At 38.7% G+C, this 18251-nt stretch overlaps 1 protein-coding gene across 5 annotated transcripts in view; it reads left to right on the top strand.

Annotated features, from left to right (window-relative positions):
• The window catches only part of LOC126335503 (coiled-coil domain-containing protein 39), a 424893-nt gene that overhangs the window by 301609 nt on the left and 105033 nt on the right, over positions 1-18251 (top strand). For all 5 annotated transcript variants that reach the window (XR_007564887.1, XM_049998846.1, XM_049998848.1 and 2 more), the window contains one exon: positions 2185-2439. Coding sequence is in view for 4 of the 5 variants with exons in the window: in XM_049998846.1 (XP_049854803.1) it covers positions 2185-2439 (255 nt within the window). In the remaining variant the exon portion in view is untranslated. The remainder of the gene's footprint in view (positions 1-2184; positions 2440-18251) is intronic.

The raw sequence follows: 18251 nt of genomic DNA, 5'->3' as shown, positions 1-18251 counted from the left end.
CACTCACCATCCCTGGTGAAGTCTTGTAGGAAGTACCGGTGCCACATGATACCTCATCCCCACTACTGGTAGAATCCGTGCATGGTCAGATGGCTGGCCCCTGACCACAGTCGATGACGTGGCATGGCTCTGGCAGAGTATCTGTTCATGCTGATTTACAGTGCGTAGGCACAGTTTAGCCACCATTTAGCTCATGCTTCTCAGGACTGCACCGTATGGTCATCCGCTATGAGAAGACTCTGCAGATCAAATGCTATGGCAAGCCACCTAAAGTTGCCATTTACAAAGTCAAGCCAGCTTATGTTCTGACTGTTCTATCTGACATTTACTTCTTTCACCAAGTGGAGGACCTGACAACTGGTCAGGCAGAGCCCAGTCACGTAGCTACCGGTGACTCCCCGACTCTGCCAACTGCCAACTAGAAGCCATGTACACCTCAGCCTACCCCACCCCACCCAGGCAGACGCTTGGACCGTGACCCTCACAGGTGCGCTCACTGCCCCTACCACAACAGCCAGCGGACTAGTTCATGCAAGATGGCTGCCGTGGGTGTTTAAAACACCCGTGCTGCATTATAATGACATTATACTGCATGATGCAGCTAGCACATAACCCGCCTGCTGCCTGCCATTTAGGCACTGTCTCCATCGGGCTGCCTTATCAGCTGTGATCTCTTCTCCAGTTGAGCTCAGGACTTCACTTCCCGTCTCACCAGCTGTTTGTCTGTTGCACCTCCTGGATGTGCTGTCATGTGTCCCTGAATGTGACTGCATCAGGCATTGAGGCTGCATTGACTCCCAAATCAGTCTCTGCATTGCGTTCCCATCAAGCTCCAGGCACCACCCTGCAAATCTCCAGGGTTGTCCATTGCAGTTTCCGGAATTGCGTTCAAGTCCCAACAAATCTGTGTTTGCACAAGCCTAGACTCTCTATAGTCTCCACGCCCACAGTGTCATGCGGGTGTCATGCATCGAGGGCCACACTGTGTTTCCGCGTCGGATGTTTCAGAAACTCATTGCCTTTTGAACAGCGCATCCATGTAAATGATGTATTCGTGCCTTTTATTCATGTTAGCCAGACTTTGTTCGTTTACCAGTGACCTCCATGCCATCCAGTCACCATTAACTGGCCTACTGCCATCACACTTGCGCTGATGTCAGCACGAAGCATGCAAGGCCCAAACACCTGCGGGCTGCAGACCTATTGCTTCTGCTCTCTGCTCTCCAAGTGTGGATCTGTGAGGCAGCCTTATCACAGAGTTTCAAGGATGGCAGCACACTAGTATTTGTCCATGAATGCAGATTTTACCATTAGGCCAACCTGTGATAGTAGTGCAGTGCCCACAGGTGCAGAAGGCACAAAGCAAAAGCCAGTGAGCTCTATACCTCTGTAGCACGTGAACATTTACACCAATCGTAGAATCTGTCAGCTGCCTACCACATGGCTCGAGTACAATGTGCACTCCCCACCGACGGTTTCGCAAATCTGAACACGCGCCAATCATTCACCATTCTGTTGCATCCACAAATTAAATGGCACCCTGCAAGACGGGAAGTAATTGGTGTGTTCATCCAGATTCGTGTCCTTTGTCTTTCCGCAGCTGTGAGATCTTACAATTCCCTTAATCACGGAGTAACATGCACCCTTCGAGATCAGTGGTCATTCTATTTACGGCAGTCACACGACCACAGCGTGTCAACATTTCAGTCATTACCTCTAAGTCCTTAATGTACCAACTGATGCCAAGAAATTTATTATTATGTAATCATGTGTTTGATCAATTACAATTATCTGAGCCTACACCCTGAACTTAGAGCTTGGGTGTGGTAGTAAAAGCTGGCTCACCACATAACATACTTAAAATGAATGAAAATAACCCGTTTCTCACTTCACTTTTATTTTATGATCATTGACAGTGTTTGCAACGTGACCAATTGCGTAGCAGTTGCTATATGTATTAAGTACATGTTCCAGTTACTTGACAGAAAAAGTTTAAACTAACCTTCAAGAAATGTATAATTAATATAAGACCTGACATGTTACTATTTTACATTTTTCATAAATGATGATAAATTTTAAATACCCATTATTACCATTATCCTTAGCACATATCATCACAGCTATTGATTATTGATGCAAATATTCAGTTGTTCCTTGATTAATAATTTGTATAAAACTTTACAGAAGAGTGTTCATGGACTGACAACTGAGGTTACCAAGCATACTGCAGAACTAGAAAGGTTACAGGGAAGGAGAAGGGATGCAGCACATCTTGCAGAGGGTGGTCAGCGCCAGCTGATGGTATTGAAGGAACGTTCCCAGGAACGACAACTAGAAGTAAATATGTTGCAGTTCCGTGTCAGTCAAGCAGAGAGGGCGTTAGCCAATGAAGACAACCATGTATTCTCACTTGAAAGACAACAGCTTGAGTTACAAAGGGTAATAATTTTAAACTTACTATTCTGAAAAATAAATGAAACAAGTAGGATATTAACTTATCAATACTGAACATTCGTTTAAACACAGAATTTTTTTCACTAAGCAGTAATTCAGCTGCTTATTGTATTCTCAGAATACTTAGGTGCTTGCTGTCACCATGCTGTTAGTTATGAATTTAACTTTACCGCTATACAGGGTGAGGCAACTAATTTAATCACATAACTTTTCTCTTATTAAACACTTTTATAATCTTCTCTCTTTTGGAATAGTGACCAGAAGCTCAAGAAACAAAGAACAATCTATTTTTCTTATTTATTTTGTGGTCACTATTTGTCTGGTGAAGAAATTTTACAGGTACTGTATCTTTAACAAGTCAAAAGCTCCTTGCAGTGATACATTTAGGTGCTTCAACCTGGTTATTAGTTCCTCTTAGATAGAAATGAGGTTAGAATTTATTTATTTATCCATTTATTTCTCCTGATAAGATTAGAGACTTCAGATCCCTTCTTACATCTAACCAAACATCATTTAACAAGACAATATTGCAATTTATATAGAACATGAAAAGTATAGATCATAATGATAATGATTATTATTATTATACTAACATTATGTGTAATACTGAGTATATATGAAATTTAAGATAAGGCAGCAACTTCCTCATTATATTCTTGTTGAATGTGAGTAGCAACATCTACCAGTACAGGAGGAATCAATATGGAGAAGAAGGTGATTGGTCAGAAGAAGAAAGAGGGACAATTGAGTAAGATTAGCAGATGATACAGAAGGAAAGAACATACATAGAAAGGCTTGAGGAAAACATAGGGATTGACACTGTGGCAGACATCCTGGTTCCTTGTAGGATAGACACAAGACAGTTGGGTTTTGCCTAGAGGGGAACTTGTAGTAATGATAGCAGATAAGGCTTTAATCTTCTTTTGAATTCAGAGTGATTTAGAATAAGATGTAGGTTACAGGGTAAATGTTCCACACATGTGGCTGAAATGGAGAAGGAGATTTAGTGTTACACAAGATGTTGGACATGTTCGATTTGGTGATGCAGCTATGGAAAGATGATGGTTATCTGATATGTGAGGAGAGGTGCTGGGGGACACCAGTGACTAGGAAACTGATGAAGTAAACAAAACATGCGAATATGGCTCAACCTACCTGGTTGCAGCCAACCTACCTGAATACAGGAAGGACTGATATGATAAAACAACCTAAATGTTGCACTCAAAACTTACACAAGTATTCATAGCTAACTTGAATCGTTTGGACTTTTCACTATTTGTATTGTGCTGACGTATATGACACTATTAAAGGTTTGAACTTAACTAATTATTGTTGTATTTCAGGTGGAAGTATTTTTGTAAGTTTTTGTGTTGCATAAAGGCATTTTAGGTCTTTATCTGTTCTTTTTTCATACAAGAATTGGACACTGCTAAGATATTTTGAAGAAACTGTTTCAAGAAGATGCCCAATGTTCAACTTTCTGTGTGACGTGATGTTGAACTGTAGCTTCGCAGGATCTAGTATAAAATCCTGGTTTTGTGTCCATCGTGATACTGAAAAAAGATTATCATTCATACCTGATACAGTAGTTTAATATCCCACTATCAGAGGCATCGTAAAGATGAAGACCTGTCTCAGCTTTTCTGCATGGTGGACAAAATTTGCTCTAGTTGTGTTAAAAGAACCATCCTGACGTTTGTCTTAAGTGACATATAGAAGCCACAAAATATTTGAGTCACAATGAACCACCTGAATACGAGTTACTTTTCTTAAAATCTGACTTCCGATTCATTTTGAAAATGTTGTGCTTTATAGTTTATTAATGCATCTAGAACATGTATTAATGAGAAAATGTTGAAGAAATAAAGCCACCAGTCAGCTGTAGTAGAGAAAGCTGATAGACATGTTGAAGTTTTGAAAATATTATGGAGGAAAATAATTTCATTCCTATGATGAACTTGTGTTAGCCAGTTTGATGTAGAAAACAGCCAAAGTTGCAAAATTCAGTTTTTTTTTATTCAATTGATGATTGGTTTTGTGTACTAGAACCATTCTCAAGTCATCTAAACAGGAAAAATGGTGTATTACATCATAGCGCAACCTGTGTATGTTTGTCCTGCCAATGGCACTGAGAAACTTGACTTACACAAAAGTATGTACAATATTAACATGTTTTGTTGCTGTCATGGAACACACCATTTTTTCTGCTGAATGATTTGAGACTGGATTCTGATACCCTAAACCAATCACTGGTTAGATAAAAAGAACTTCATAACTTTAGCTGTTTTCTGCATCAATTTGAAGACGTTTTGGTGTTGTAGTCACCAGTCCAGTTCTGGATGATACAGCTGTCCTCACTAGTCTATCCAGTGCAAACTTTTTCATCCCTGCGTAATTATTGCAGCCAACATCCACTGCTTACTGCAGCTGCAGTCAGGTCTTCGTTTCTCTCTACAGACCCCCCTTCTTCACACTCTTCATTCCATTACCAAACTGATATTGCTCGATGCCCCACTCTGTGTCATGTCAAATTTCATACCAAGTGGAATAGTTATGTCATTTTTGCTTTTCACAAAGATCTTAATAATTTAGAGAGAGTATTTCTGTTGGTCGCTGGTTGCAACTTACGTCTTCCCAAGCTCTGTCAAATTCTTCTCGCAGTATCATATATTCCATCCTGTCGTCACGTACTTCCTTTTCCCTATCCATTAACACTGCTTTCAAGTTTCTTTCCCTTGCATAGATCTTCTACATATTCCTTCCGCCTTTCAATTGTCCACTGTCTGACCATCAGAGCTCCTGATATTCATAGAGTTACTTTTTGTCAGAAGACTTCTTTAATCTTTCTATGTATCACATCTAATGTAAATGGATGCATAAAAAGTATACTCACCAAATGGCAGCAGGAAAAAACATATATAAACATACTGAAATATACAAACTTTTGTAGCCAGTGGCTCCTATTTCTGACAGAATGGTTGAAGGGGAAGGAAGTGGGGCAGAAAACTCGCCGAGACTCCCAGGTTAGCAATCTTACTGGACAGGATGTGAAGGAAAGACTGATTATTGGGAACTGCACCAGAAGAGATTTTAAAACATGATAGCCTAAAGTTGGAAGTAAGGGTAAAATGAAAAACAGTGATTACCGACAAAACAATGTGCATCAATTAATAAGAGCAGAAAGCTAAATGCATTGTATGTGGTAGAGGTTGGGGCTGAGAAGAACAGACATCTCAGAAAATAAAAGATATCAAAAACCAAAAGGGAATGAGGAAAGGAATAATTACTGAGAAGAAATGCTGAGATATAAGAAATTAACATGGATTGAGACCAGGTGGCTGGTGAGAACTAAGACATCTTGTAATGACAGTTCCCACCTGCGGAGTTCTGGGTCACTGGTGTCTGGCGGAAGAAACCAGATGACATGTGAGATAAAACGGGTATTGAGGCCATGACTGTCATGTTTTAGTCCATCTTCAGCAAGAGAATACTGTGTGTTATCAGTATACAGCCTGTAACTTTGTGTTAGTCCTGCCAATGTAAAAGGCTGAACAGTGCTTACATGACAGCTGGTACACGACATGTCATTTTGCAGGTGGCTCTCCCTTTGATAGTACATGTTTTGCCAATTACAGGGCTAGTGTAGGTGGTGGTGGTAGGAGGTTGCATAGGCCAAGTTTTACAGTTGCGATTGTCACAGGTACAGGAGAAGTATGGTGCAGATTGACATAGCAGGGAGCCATCCCAGGGCCCATGGCCTTGCCTCTGATCTGTCTGTAGGTCTGCCCCTCAAAGGTAAAGTAGTTGTTGGTACGTATAAAGCTGATTAAGGTGAGCATGAATCAGTTCTGGAATCTGGTGAGCACTGATTAAGGAAATGTTCAGCAGCAGACAGATCATGTAGTGTGAGATGTGGGTATAGAGGGAGGTGGCATTAATAGTGACAAGCAATAGCTTTTTGTCTCCCTCCGTATATTCTTAGTATCCTTGTCAGACCTAAGCTCATTCTGCACCAATTTCCCTGCCCCTTTGACCACATCCACTGTAAGACTTGCCCTACGCACCCTCCTACCACCAGCTTTACCAGCCCTATAACTGGCAAAAATATACTATTAAAGAAAGAGACACCAGTGAAATGACACATGTTATGTACCAGCTGTTATGCAAACACTATCTGGCCTTTTACATTGGCATGGCTACCAGCAAGTTATCAGTTACAATGAATGGTGATAAGCAGCAGGTGTACATTGGCAATGCATAATATCCTGTTGCTTAGTATGCTCTACACCATGACAGCCATGATCTCATTTCTTGTTTCACCATACATGCCATCTGGATTCTTCCCCCAGACACAAATTTCTCAGAACTATGCACGGGTGAACTGGCATTACAATATGTCCTTGGTTCTCATCACATATCTGGTCTTAACCTACATTATTTCTTCTATCTCAGGATTGCTTCTCAGTAACAGTTCCTTCTTCACTCCATTTTTGTTCTTAATAGCTTTTATTTTCTGACCTGTGTATTTTTTTAATTTTCTGACCTTTCTTCCCCCTCCCCCCTTTCTCCCCTACAACATGCAATGTACTTAACTTTTCACTCCAAGTAACTCAAACACATTGTTTTGTCAGTAATCTCTGTCTTGTTTATTACCATATCTTCCACCTTCAAACTGTAAGGTTTCAGTCCCCAAAAATCAGTCTTTCTTTCCTATCCTGTCAAATAAGTCTCCCCTGAACTGCGGTTCTGAGCAAGTTTTCTGAACTCTCTCCATTTCCTAAACCTCACCAGTCCTTTTCTTCTGTCCCTCTTCCTTCCTCTTCAACCCTTGTACCAGAAGAAGGAGCCACTGGCTCCAAAAGCTTGCAGTTTTCAGTATCTTTATATGTGTTTTATCGTGTTGCCGCTGTGTGAGTAGATTGTTTATCATTCCAATTATGTTACATTTTCAAAAATTGATTATTATTGTTAGGATAGATCACATTTGTCTTTTCCATAATCATGCAACCTTCTAAAGCTTTTCATGCCTCTTCTAATGAATCCTGCTTGGCCATTTGCCCTACTTGGCCATTTGCCCTACTTGTCAATTTCATTTGACAGACTTCTTAATGTTAGCAAATGTGTTTGTTCAGGTGCTGATCTTTACAGCAACACAACACAATTTTCGCCTCAGCCTTCACTGGACATAATAACCCCACCAGCCTAGATCAGAAGCAGATTTCCCAGGCCATCAAATCCAACCCTGGTGCTGCTGATCCCTCCAAAAAGCAACTGATGGGTACACCTCTTGTCACTCAGGGTTCTGGGTGACTTTTCCGTAACTTTTCCAATTTCATAAACTACACCAGTCCTTTTCCTTTATCCTTCTTCAGTTCTTCTGCCAAAACAGGAGCCACTGGCTCTGAAAGCATGCTCATTACCACAACCTTCATACATGTTTTCTCCTTTTTTTTATTTGTTCAGCTATACAAAGTGTCCATAAAAGAGTGTGCCATGTTCAATGGTGTATTATAACAGACTGATTTAGATTACTTACTACAATTCATACATCAAACTGAAGGTAAACTAACCTAGTTTTTCTTACATGTGTTCAATATGGGCACCACAAGTCCAGAGTAATTGAAGCAAGAAAGCCACAACCTCTTCTATTAGTGAATTGTGGTTTATTAGCTTTAAACATACACAATCTAAATCGTTCGATCCTGGTACAGGGCACACATCAAAATTGTAGTAAAATTTCACCAAAATGTAGAACAGCTGACATGAATAAAAACATCCTAATAATAATACAAGTTTCATATACATACATGCAATGAAAAAATCTGACACTAAATTATCCCTTTGTTCAGATCACCATTTGATTCTAATGAATTCTTTTATCGACTAGTAGCATTTCTCTCACAGAATATGCTGTACACCCTCCCCCCTTTTTTTCTTTCTTTCTTTCCCAGAACAGTATGATCACCAACCTACTGTCAACAACATAAAGCCATCCAGACGATAGCAGTGTCACCTGGCAAAGAATGACTGCTGGCCAGAAAAATGTTCAATGCATGTAGTGTCAGTGATCATGCTGTCCTTGTACTGGGAAAGACACAGAATCTATCCGAGTTTGACCAAGGGCAGGTTGTGATGGCCAGAGGCTCGGCACTAGCATTTCGGAAACTCCACGGCTTGTTGGGTGTTCAAGGAGTGCAGTGGTGAATGTCTTCAGCATATAGAGAAACCAAGGTGAAACCACATCCAGACATTGTTGGTCGGCCACCCCTCATGACAGATGTCGGATGACATAGGCTGGGCAGACTCCTACAACAGGACAGGTGGCAAACTTTGGTGGAAGTAACATCAGACTTTAATGCTGGGCAGAGTACAAGTGTGTCTGAACAAACAGTGCACCAAACACCTCTAATGATGGGCCTCCGCAGCACACTTGCACAGCTCCAGCGACTTACCAAGGCCTTACTGCTTCCAGACCATGATGTGTGTTCGCAGATATTCGTGCCAAAGGAGGGCATAACTGGCTATTAGGCAGACGGTCATAATGTTCTGGGGTATCAGTGTATTGTATTGAACTACCAATCAGACAAGACAAAACAGTTCATAGTTTGTGAAGAAGATTTCAATGTAGATTTCTTAAAAAATACTGTAATAAAACTGGTTATGGGCAGATAAATGTACTAACCAATCTTGAGTCGTATGAAACAACCAATAACATTCTGAAAAAAATAAAAACCAAATAACCACTATCACATGGCTATGCGAAAATGTTTAAATGTCAACTTTTATAAACACTTAATATAATTACAACAATCATTATGGACTTCTTAAAAGTGATAAACAATTATTTACATTTTATTTATGAAACATATGCTGCAAAGATGATTTTGTGTAAATTGATTGATGTATGATAGTAATTTTTTGCTATATGTTGTTAGAGATAACTCTTTGTTTTTTGTGCAGTTGGTTATATGAGTTTGAATTGCAAGGATGGAGTACAAGTAACATATGTTATATTGTTTTGTATTGTGAAGTGAAATGACTGAATATATATGTGTTATTTATCGGAAAGTCCACCAGTGTTTACATGATTTTGTTGAAACTACCCAGTCATCCTTTAAATTATCATAAAAAGTTAAAGCAAAGAAAGGAAATGGATATCAAGCCTTCAGCTCACAACAAAGAAGAGCAACAAAAAAGATGATTATTATTAATAAAACTGGTTACTTAAATTCGATCATCGCTATCTCTCGCTGCAGTGTGTCACTGTCTCAGCATAGCAAGTGCTGTGAAAATGTGACCACTCACTCAAATTATTAACTTAATTCAAAAATTAATAAATGATGTTACCGCAACAAGAGGGTGGTGACGGTCCGAATACAGACAGGAAAGCTGAGTTAGAATTACTGTTTGGATGTTTCCTCTAATTTTAGTAGTCAGTATTCCAACTTGTGTGCAGCAAAATAGTAGGACACTGTCCGATAAAATTTTTATAGATACACTCAGGCTGAAGCAATTACTGATTATGGTGTGCAATTAATGGAAATAAACAGTACGGCACCTTACACCCAGAGGCAGGTTCATAGATAGCATTGAGACTTATTAATGAGAACAGGCTAGAATATCTTAAGAGTGAGCTGAGAGGAGTAGAATGAGATGAGGTATATGTTGAGAGAGATGCTAATGACAAATTCAATTTATTCTTAAGTAAATTTGTGCCAGTCTTTGAAAGTTGCTTTCCTAAAAATATATCCAAGAGATGACGTCCAGAAGTATGCATGTACTGACAGAAATAAATAATGTAGATAAATTAAAACTATATGGGACATTGGTCAAACAGGAGTCTGGACAGCCGGTCAGTGCATAAGACCGCTCAGTGCACAAGATTCCATAACAATGAAACTAAATAACCAGGTTATGTCTGATAATTCACAAGTTGCAAGTACTTTTGACAATCACTTGCTAGATGGAGTAGCAAATATAGAATTATGTAATTCAATTGAAGAAGCAAGAGAATATATTAAAAGTGTCATTCCACAAAACTTTAAGCAATGAGCAGTAGCGCCAGCATCCTTTCCTGAATTCAATACAATTATAAAAATTTAGAAAACCAATGCTCTTGATGGAATTTCAGCGAGAATTCTGAAAAATTATTCCAACTTAATAAGTAATGTTGTTAGTGATAGATGCAATGTGACACTGGCCCAGGAAAATTTTCCAGACTGGTAAAAGTATGCAAGTATTAAACCATTTCATGAGAAAGGTGACAAGACAGATTTAAACAATCATGTCCAGTTTCCTTACTGACATCTTTTTCCAAAACATTTGAAAAGTAGTACACACTTCAGTGGAAGCAATTTACCTAGCACATCACAGGTTGGATTCTAGAAAGGTTACTCAACTGAGAATGCTATTTATACATTAAACCATCAGATAGTACAAGCTTTAAATTATAAAATATTGCCAGTTGGTATTTTTTGTGATCTCTCTAAGGCCTTCAATGTTGTAAATCATGATACTCTCCTAGAAAAACTCAAGTTTTATGGCATTGATGGCTTCACACATAGCTGGTTTGAATCATACTTGACACTCAGAATGCAATAAGTTATGCAGAATAATTTACGCAATGTTGGAAAGGTAGAAACTTTTAGTGACTGGCATAAAAGTCACATAGAGAGTCCCATAGTATTAAATTTTGTGACCACTCATATTGCTTATATATGAGAATGACCTTCCACTTAACATTCAACAAGCAAAATTGGTAATTTCTGCCTAGATCCCAATAGAGAGAAAGGAACAGAAGAGTTAGTGATATTTTCCAATGAATTATGAGGTGGTTCTCTGAAAATGAACTCACCCTAAATTTAAAAAAAAGCATACATTCAGTTCTGTACAATGAACAGAGTCATACCAACAATTGATGTAGTACATAAGCAGGAGTCAGTAAGTAGGGTAGAATGCTTCAAATTTCTGAGTGTGCATGTTGATGAAAACATGAACTGGAAGAAGCATATCACAGAGCTTCTCAAACAATACAGTTCAACTACTTTTGCTCTGCATGTAATTTCTAATCGTGGAAACAAACATATCCCCTCCTGACACATTTTGCATATTTCCACTCAATATTGTCGTACAGGATAATTTCTGGGGTAACTTATCACTTAGAAACAAAGTATTGATAGCACAAAAGCAAGCAGTATGAGTAATATGTAGCATTCACCCATGGATGTCGTGTTGGTATATTTTCAAGGAACAAGTCACTTTAACTATGCCACCACAATACATATTTTCTATTCTGAAATTCATCATAAATAATACATCACAGTTTAAGAAGAACACTGATGTACATGCCCACAACACTAGAGGGAAAAACAACCTTTACTACCCATTGTTAAAGCTCTCAGTGGCTCAGACAGAAGTTCAATATGCAGCAATAAACATTTTTGGTCCTTTTTCTTTTTGACAACTCCTTCTATTCCACTGGTGCATTTCTAAAAGTGTTCGTTAATGTTAACATTAATCATAAAACGTTCAAATGATTTACGGAACATGTAATCAACTAACCATTTAAAATAATAATTCACTGCATTTGATGTGATAGTTACCTTTTATTTTCTGTTCTGCAAGTATGATGTGTAAGTAATTTCAGAGCATTGCTCTTAATCCCACATTTATCTAATATGTAGATAAGTAAGGCATGGTTTACAGAGTTAAAGGCTTTTGTCAGATAACAGAGATACTACAATGTTAATTCTCTGATCCAATGGTTTGCATATCTTTTCAATAAAGTTATTCAGTGCATCCTGGTTGGACTCCAGATTGGTTACTTATAAGAATATCATTTTTACAACAAAATTTTTAATGTGTTTGCAGCTACTTTCTTTTAACACTTTTAAATGGATTGGAAAAAGAGAAGTACGGCAATAGTTTCCCATGTCTTCCCTCGATCCAGTCTTGAACAGAGGTCTGAGTTCAGCATTCTTCAACACATCAGGAAAGCGTCCTTGTTCAACAGATGAGTTGATTATTTTGGTTAGTGGAGGTGCTATTTTATTGACACTTTTTTTTAAAAAAATCTGTGAGGTACTCGACTTTTTTGGGGAGTCCAAAGGGATTTACTTTACTCATATATTCCGCTACATGCTTCATCATCTTCTTCATCATCATCATTTAAGACTGATTATGCCTCTCAGCGTTCAATCTGGAGCATAGTCCCCCTTATAAAATTCCTCCATGTTCCCCGATTCAGTGGTAACATTGGTTCCTCTTCTGATGTTAAACCTATTACTTCAAAATCGTTCTTAACCGAATCCAGGTACCTTCTCCTTGGTCTGCCCCAACTCCTCCTACCCTCTACTGCTGAACCCATGAGTTTCTTGGGTAACCTTGCTTCTCCCATGCGTGTAACATGACCCCACCATCTAAGCCTGTTCGCCCTGACTGCTACATCTATAGAGTTCATTCCCAGTTTTTCTTTGATTCCCTCATTGTGGACACCCTCCTGCCATTGTTCCCATCCACTAGTACCTGCAATCATCCTAGCTACTTTCATATCCGTAACCTCAACCTTATTGATAAGGTAACCTGATTTCCACCCAGCTTTTGCTCCCATACAACAAAGTTAGTCAAACGATTGAACTGTGCACAGATAACTTAGTCTTGGTACTGACTTCCTTCTTGCAGAAGAGAGTAGATCATAGCTGAGCGCTCACTGCATTAGCTTTGCTACACCTCGCTTCCAGTTCTTTCACTTGTTGCCATCCTGTGAGAATATGCATCCTAAGTACTTGAAACCGTCCACCTGTTCTAACTTTGTCCTCCTATTTGGCACTCAAGTCATTTATATCTCTTTCCCACTGACATTACTTTCATTTTGGAGATGCTAATCTTCATACCATAGTCCTTACATTTCTGATCTAGTTCTGAAATATTACTTTGCAAACTTTCAATCGAATCTGCCATCACAACTAAGTCATCCTCATATGCAAGACTGCTTATTTTGTGTTCACTTATCTTAATCTCACCAAGCCAGTCTATTGTTTTCAACATATGATCCATAAATAACATGAACAACAGTGGAGACAGGTTGCAGCCTTGTCTTACCCCTGAAACTATTCTGAACCATGAACTCAATTTACCATCAACTCTAACTGCTGCCTGACTATCTATGTAAAGACCTTTAATTGCTTGCAAAAGGTTGCCTCCTATTCCATAATCTTGTAGAACAGATAATAACTTTTTCCTAGGAACCTGGTCATATACAATTCCCTATTCCACTCGTAACACTTCTCCATTATTTGCCATAAGCTAAAGATCTGGTCCTGACAACCTCTCTCAACTAATACTCACACTTTCCTTTCAACAATACCAGAGAAGATTTTACCCACAAGACTGATTAAAGAGATACCTCTGTAGTTGTTACAATCTTTTCTGTTCCCATGTTTAAAATTTGGTGTGATTACTGCTGTTGTCCAGTCTGATGGAACCTGTCCCGACTCCCAGACCATTTCAGTTATCCTGTGTAGCCATTTGAGACCTGACATTCCACTGTATTTGATGAGTTCAGACTTAATTTCATCCAGCCCAGCTGCTTTATTGCACTGCAATCTATTGACCATTTTCTCCACTTCCTCAAATATGATCCTATTTCCATTGTCATTGCTATCCCATTGTACATCAAAATCTGAAACATTACTGATCGTATTTTCACCTACATTGAGCAACTCTTCAATATATTTCCTCCATCTGTCCAAGACATCAACAGGATTCGCCAGCAGTTTTCCTGACTTGTCCAAAATACTTGTCATTTCCTTCTTACCTCCCTTTCGAAGACTGCTAATTACACTCCAGAATGGTTTTCCAGCAGTTTGACCCATAGTCTCCAACCTCTTTCCAAAGTCTTCCCAAGATTTCTTCTTGGATGCTGCAATTATCTGTTTTGCTTTGTTTCTTTCTTCAACATAACTTTCTCTGTCTACCTGAGTTCTAGTATGTAGCCATTTTTGAACGCCTTCTTTTTCCTTTTACAGGTTGCCTTGACTGTGTCATTCCACCAAGCTGTTTGTTTCATCCTACCTTTACACACTACTGTTCCAAGACATTCTTTAGCCACTTTACTGTGTCCCAGTACCTTGTCCATTCCTTTTCCAGTGACTGTAATTGACTACATTCAACTAACTGGTACCTTTCTGAGATCACTGTTATGTACTTGTGCCTGATTTCCTTATCCTGAAGTTTCTCCACTCTTATCCTCCTACATATGGACCTGACCTCCTGCACTTTCAGCCCCACAATATCAATTTCACTGCAGATTAAATAGTGATCAATGTCATCAAAGAATCCCCTGAATACGCGTGTGTCCCTCACAGCCTTCCTGAGTTCCTGATCTGTTATATATTCAATGACAGATCTGGTTCCCCTTCCTTCCCAAGTATACCAGTGTATGTTATTATGTTTGAAAAATCAGAGCAAAATGCCTCAGACTTTGCTCCATTTATGAAGAATTCATTTAAACACCCTGATATTTGAGCTGGATTTATAGTAAAGCTATCATATACTGGAATCCTAGATATGTCACTATTATTAACTAACTCTGATTTGACAACAGACCAGGCTGCCTTTGTCTTACTTTTATGTTGTGAAATGAATTGATTGTGTGCCATTTTTCTGTGGCCTTCACAGCCTTTTTAAATGTAGCTTTATAAGGTCTAACATACTCAGCAAAATGTCTGTTTTCATTGTATTTCAGTTCGTTGTGGAGTTGCCTCTTCCTGGCACTAGAAATTTTTTATATGCAGAACTATCCATTTAATATACTAGTCAATTTGTTATCTATGATTCTAAGTGGATACATCTCATTAAATGTTTCAAGGAAGCTACCTAAAATATTTCAAAGTTACTACTACATGAAAAACAGCTGTCATAAGACTATTAATTCTCTCTTAACATATTACTAAATATAATTGAATTTTTTCACTAAAGTTTTTCATATGACTATTGTTACGTGAAATTTCTTTGTTAATATTTGATAGTTCAATGAATATTTGATAGTTCCATGAATCAAATAGGGGTAATGCAGGAGTAGGTTTAATAATGAATAAAAAAATAGGAGTGTGGGCAAGCTACTACAAACAGCATAGTGAACACATTATTGTGGCCAAGATAGACACGAAGCCAATGTCTATCACAGTAGTACAAGTTTATATGCCAACTAGCTCTGCAGATGACAAAGAAATTGATGAAATATATGATGAGATAAAAGAAATTATTCAGATAGTGAAGGGAGATGAAAATTTAATAGTCTTGGGTGACTGGAATTCGATAGTGTGAAAAGGAAGAGAAGCAAACGTAGTAGGTGAATTTGGAATTGGGGTAAGAAATGAAAGAGAAATCTGCCTGGTAGAATTTTGCACAGAGCATAACTTAATCATAGCTAACACTTGGTTCAAGAATCATGAAAGAAGGCTGTATACATGGAAAAGGCCTGGAGATACTGGAAGGTTTCAGATAGATTATATAATGATAAGACAGAGATGTAGGAACCAAGTTTTAAATTGTAAGACATTTCCAAGAGCAGATGTGGACTCTGACCACAATCTATTGGTTATGAACTGTAGATTAAAACTGAAGAAACTGCAAAAATGTGGGAATTTAAGGAGAAGGAACCTGGATAACTGACAGAACCAGAGGTTGTACAGAGTTTCAGGGAGAGCATTAGGGAACGATTGATAGGAATGGGGGAAAGAAATACAATACAAGAAGAATGGGAAGCTTTGAGGGATGAAATAGTGAAGGTAGCAGAGGATCAAGTAGGTAAAAAGACAAGGGCTAGTAGAAATCCTTGGGTAACAGAAGATATATTAACTTTAATTGATGAAAGGAGAAACTATAAAAATGCAGTAAATGAAGCATGCAAAAAGGAATACAAACGTCTCAAAAATGAGATAGACAGGAAGTGCAAAATGGCTAAGCAGGGATGGCTAGGGGACAAATGTAAGGATGTTGAGGCATATCTCACTAGGGGTATGATAAATACTGCATACAGGAAAATTAAAGAGACCTTTGGAGAAAAAAGAACCAGTTGTATGACTATCAAGAGCTCAGATGGAAACCATTCTAAGCAAAGAAGGGAAAGCAGAAAGGTGGAAGAAGTATATAGAGGGTCTATACAAGGGCTATGTACTTGAGAACAATATTATGGAAATGGAAGAGGATATAGATAAAATGGAAGATATGATACTGCGTGAAGAGTTTGACAGAGCACAGAAAGACCTAAGTCGAAACAAAGCCCCGGGAGTACACAACATTTCATTAGAACTACTGACAGCCTTTGGAGAGCCAGCCCTGACAAAACTCTACCATCTGGTGAGCAAGATGTATGAGACAGGCAAAATACCCTGAGACTTCAAGAAGAATATAATAATTCCAATCCCAAAGAAAGCAGGTGTTGACAGATGTGAAAATTGCCGAACTATCAGTTTAATAAGTCACGGCTGCAAAATGCTAATACAAATTCTTTACAGATTAATGGAAAAACTGGTAGAAGCCAATCTCGAGGAAGATCAGTTTGGATTCTGTAGAAATGTTGGAACATGTGAGGCAATACTGACTAGAAGGAAAGGCAAACCTATGTTTCTAGCATTTGTAGACTTAGAGAAAGCTTTTGACAATGTTGACTGGAACACACTCTTTCAAATTCTGAATTTGGCAGGGGTAGAATACAGTGAGTGGAAGGCTATTTACAGTTTGTACAGAAACCAGATGGCAGTTATAAGAGTCGAAGGGCATGAAACGTAAGCAGTGGTTGGGAAGGGAGTAAGACAGGGTTGTATCCTATCCCCGATGATATTCAATCTGTATATTGAGCAAGCAGTAAAGGAAACAAAAGAAAAATTCAGAGTAGGAATTAAAATCCATGGAGAAGAAATAAAAACTTTGAGGTTCGCCGATTACGTTGTAATTCTGTCAGAGACAGCAAAGGACGTGTAAGAGTAGTTGAACGGAATGGACAGTGTCGTGAAACGAGGATATAAGATGAAGATCAACAAAAGCAAAATGAGGATAATGGAATGTAGTCGAGTTAACTCGGGTGATGCTGAGGGAATTAGATTACGAAATGAGTCACTTAAAGTAGTAAAGGAGTTTTGCTATTTGGGGAGTAAAATAACTGATGAGGGTCGAATTAGAGAGCATATAAAATGTAGACTGGCAATTTCAAGGAAAGCGTTTCTGAAGAAGAGAAATTCGTTAACATCGAGTATAGATTTAAGTGTCAGGAAGTCGTGTCTGAAAGTATTTGTACGGAGTGTAGCCATGTATAGAAGTGAAACGTGGACGATAAATAGTTTGGACAAGAAGAGAATAGAAGCTTTGGAAATGTGGTGCTACAGAAGAATGCTGAACATTAGATGGCTAGACCACATAACTAATGATGAGGTGTTGAATAGAATTGGGGAGAAGAGGAGTTTGTGGGACAACTTGACAAGAAGAAGGGACCGGTTGATAGGACATGTTCTGAGGCATCAGGGGATCACAAATTTAGTATTGGAGGTCAGTGTGGAGGGTAAAAATCATAGAGGAAGACCAAGAGACGAATACACCAAGCAGATTCAGAAGGATGTAGGTTGCAGTAGGTACTGGGAGATGATGAAGCTTGCACAGGATAGAGTAGCATGGAGAGCTGTATCAAACTAGTCTCTGGACTGAAGACCACAACAACAACAGTTCAATGAATAATGCAGGGTGTTCAGAAAGTCCCAAATCTAAGCAAAAAGTATATTATCTTCAAACAGATAATTTGT

Source organism: Schistocerca gregaria, chromosome 2 (assembly GCF_023897955.1).
Source record: "Schistocerca gregaria isolate iqSchGreg1 chromosome 2, iqSchGreg1.2, whole genome shotgun sequence".
Lineage (NCBI taxonomy): Eukaryota > Metazoa > Arthropoda > Insecta > Orthoptera > Acrididae > Schistocerca > Schistocerca gregaria.
Note: the sequence above shows the minus strand (reverse complement) of the source record. Positions and strands in the feature narration are given on the sequence as shown.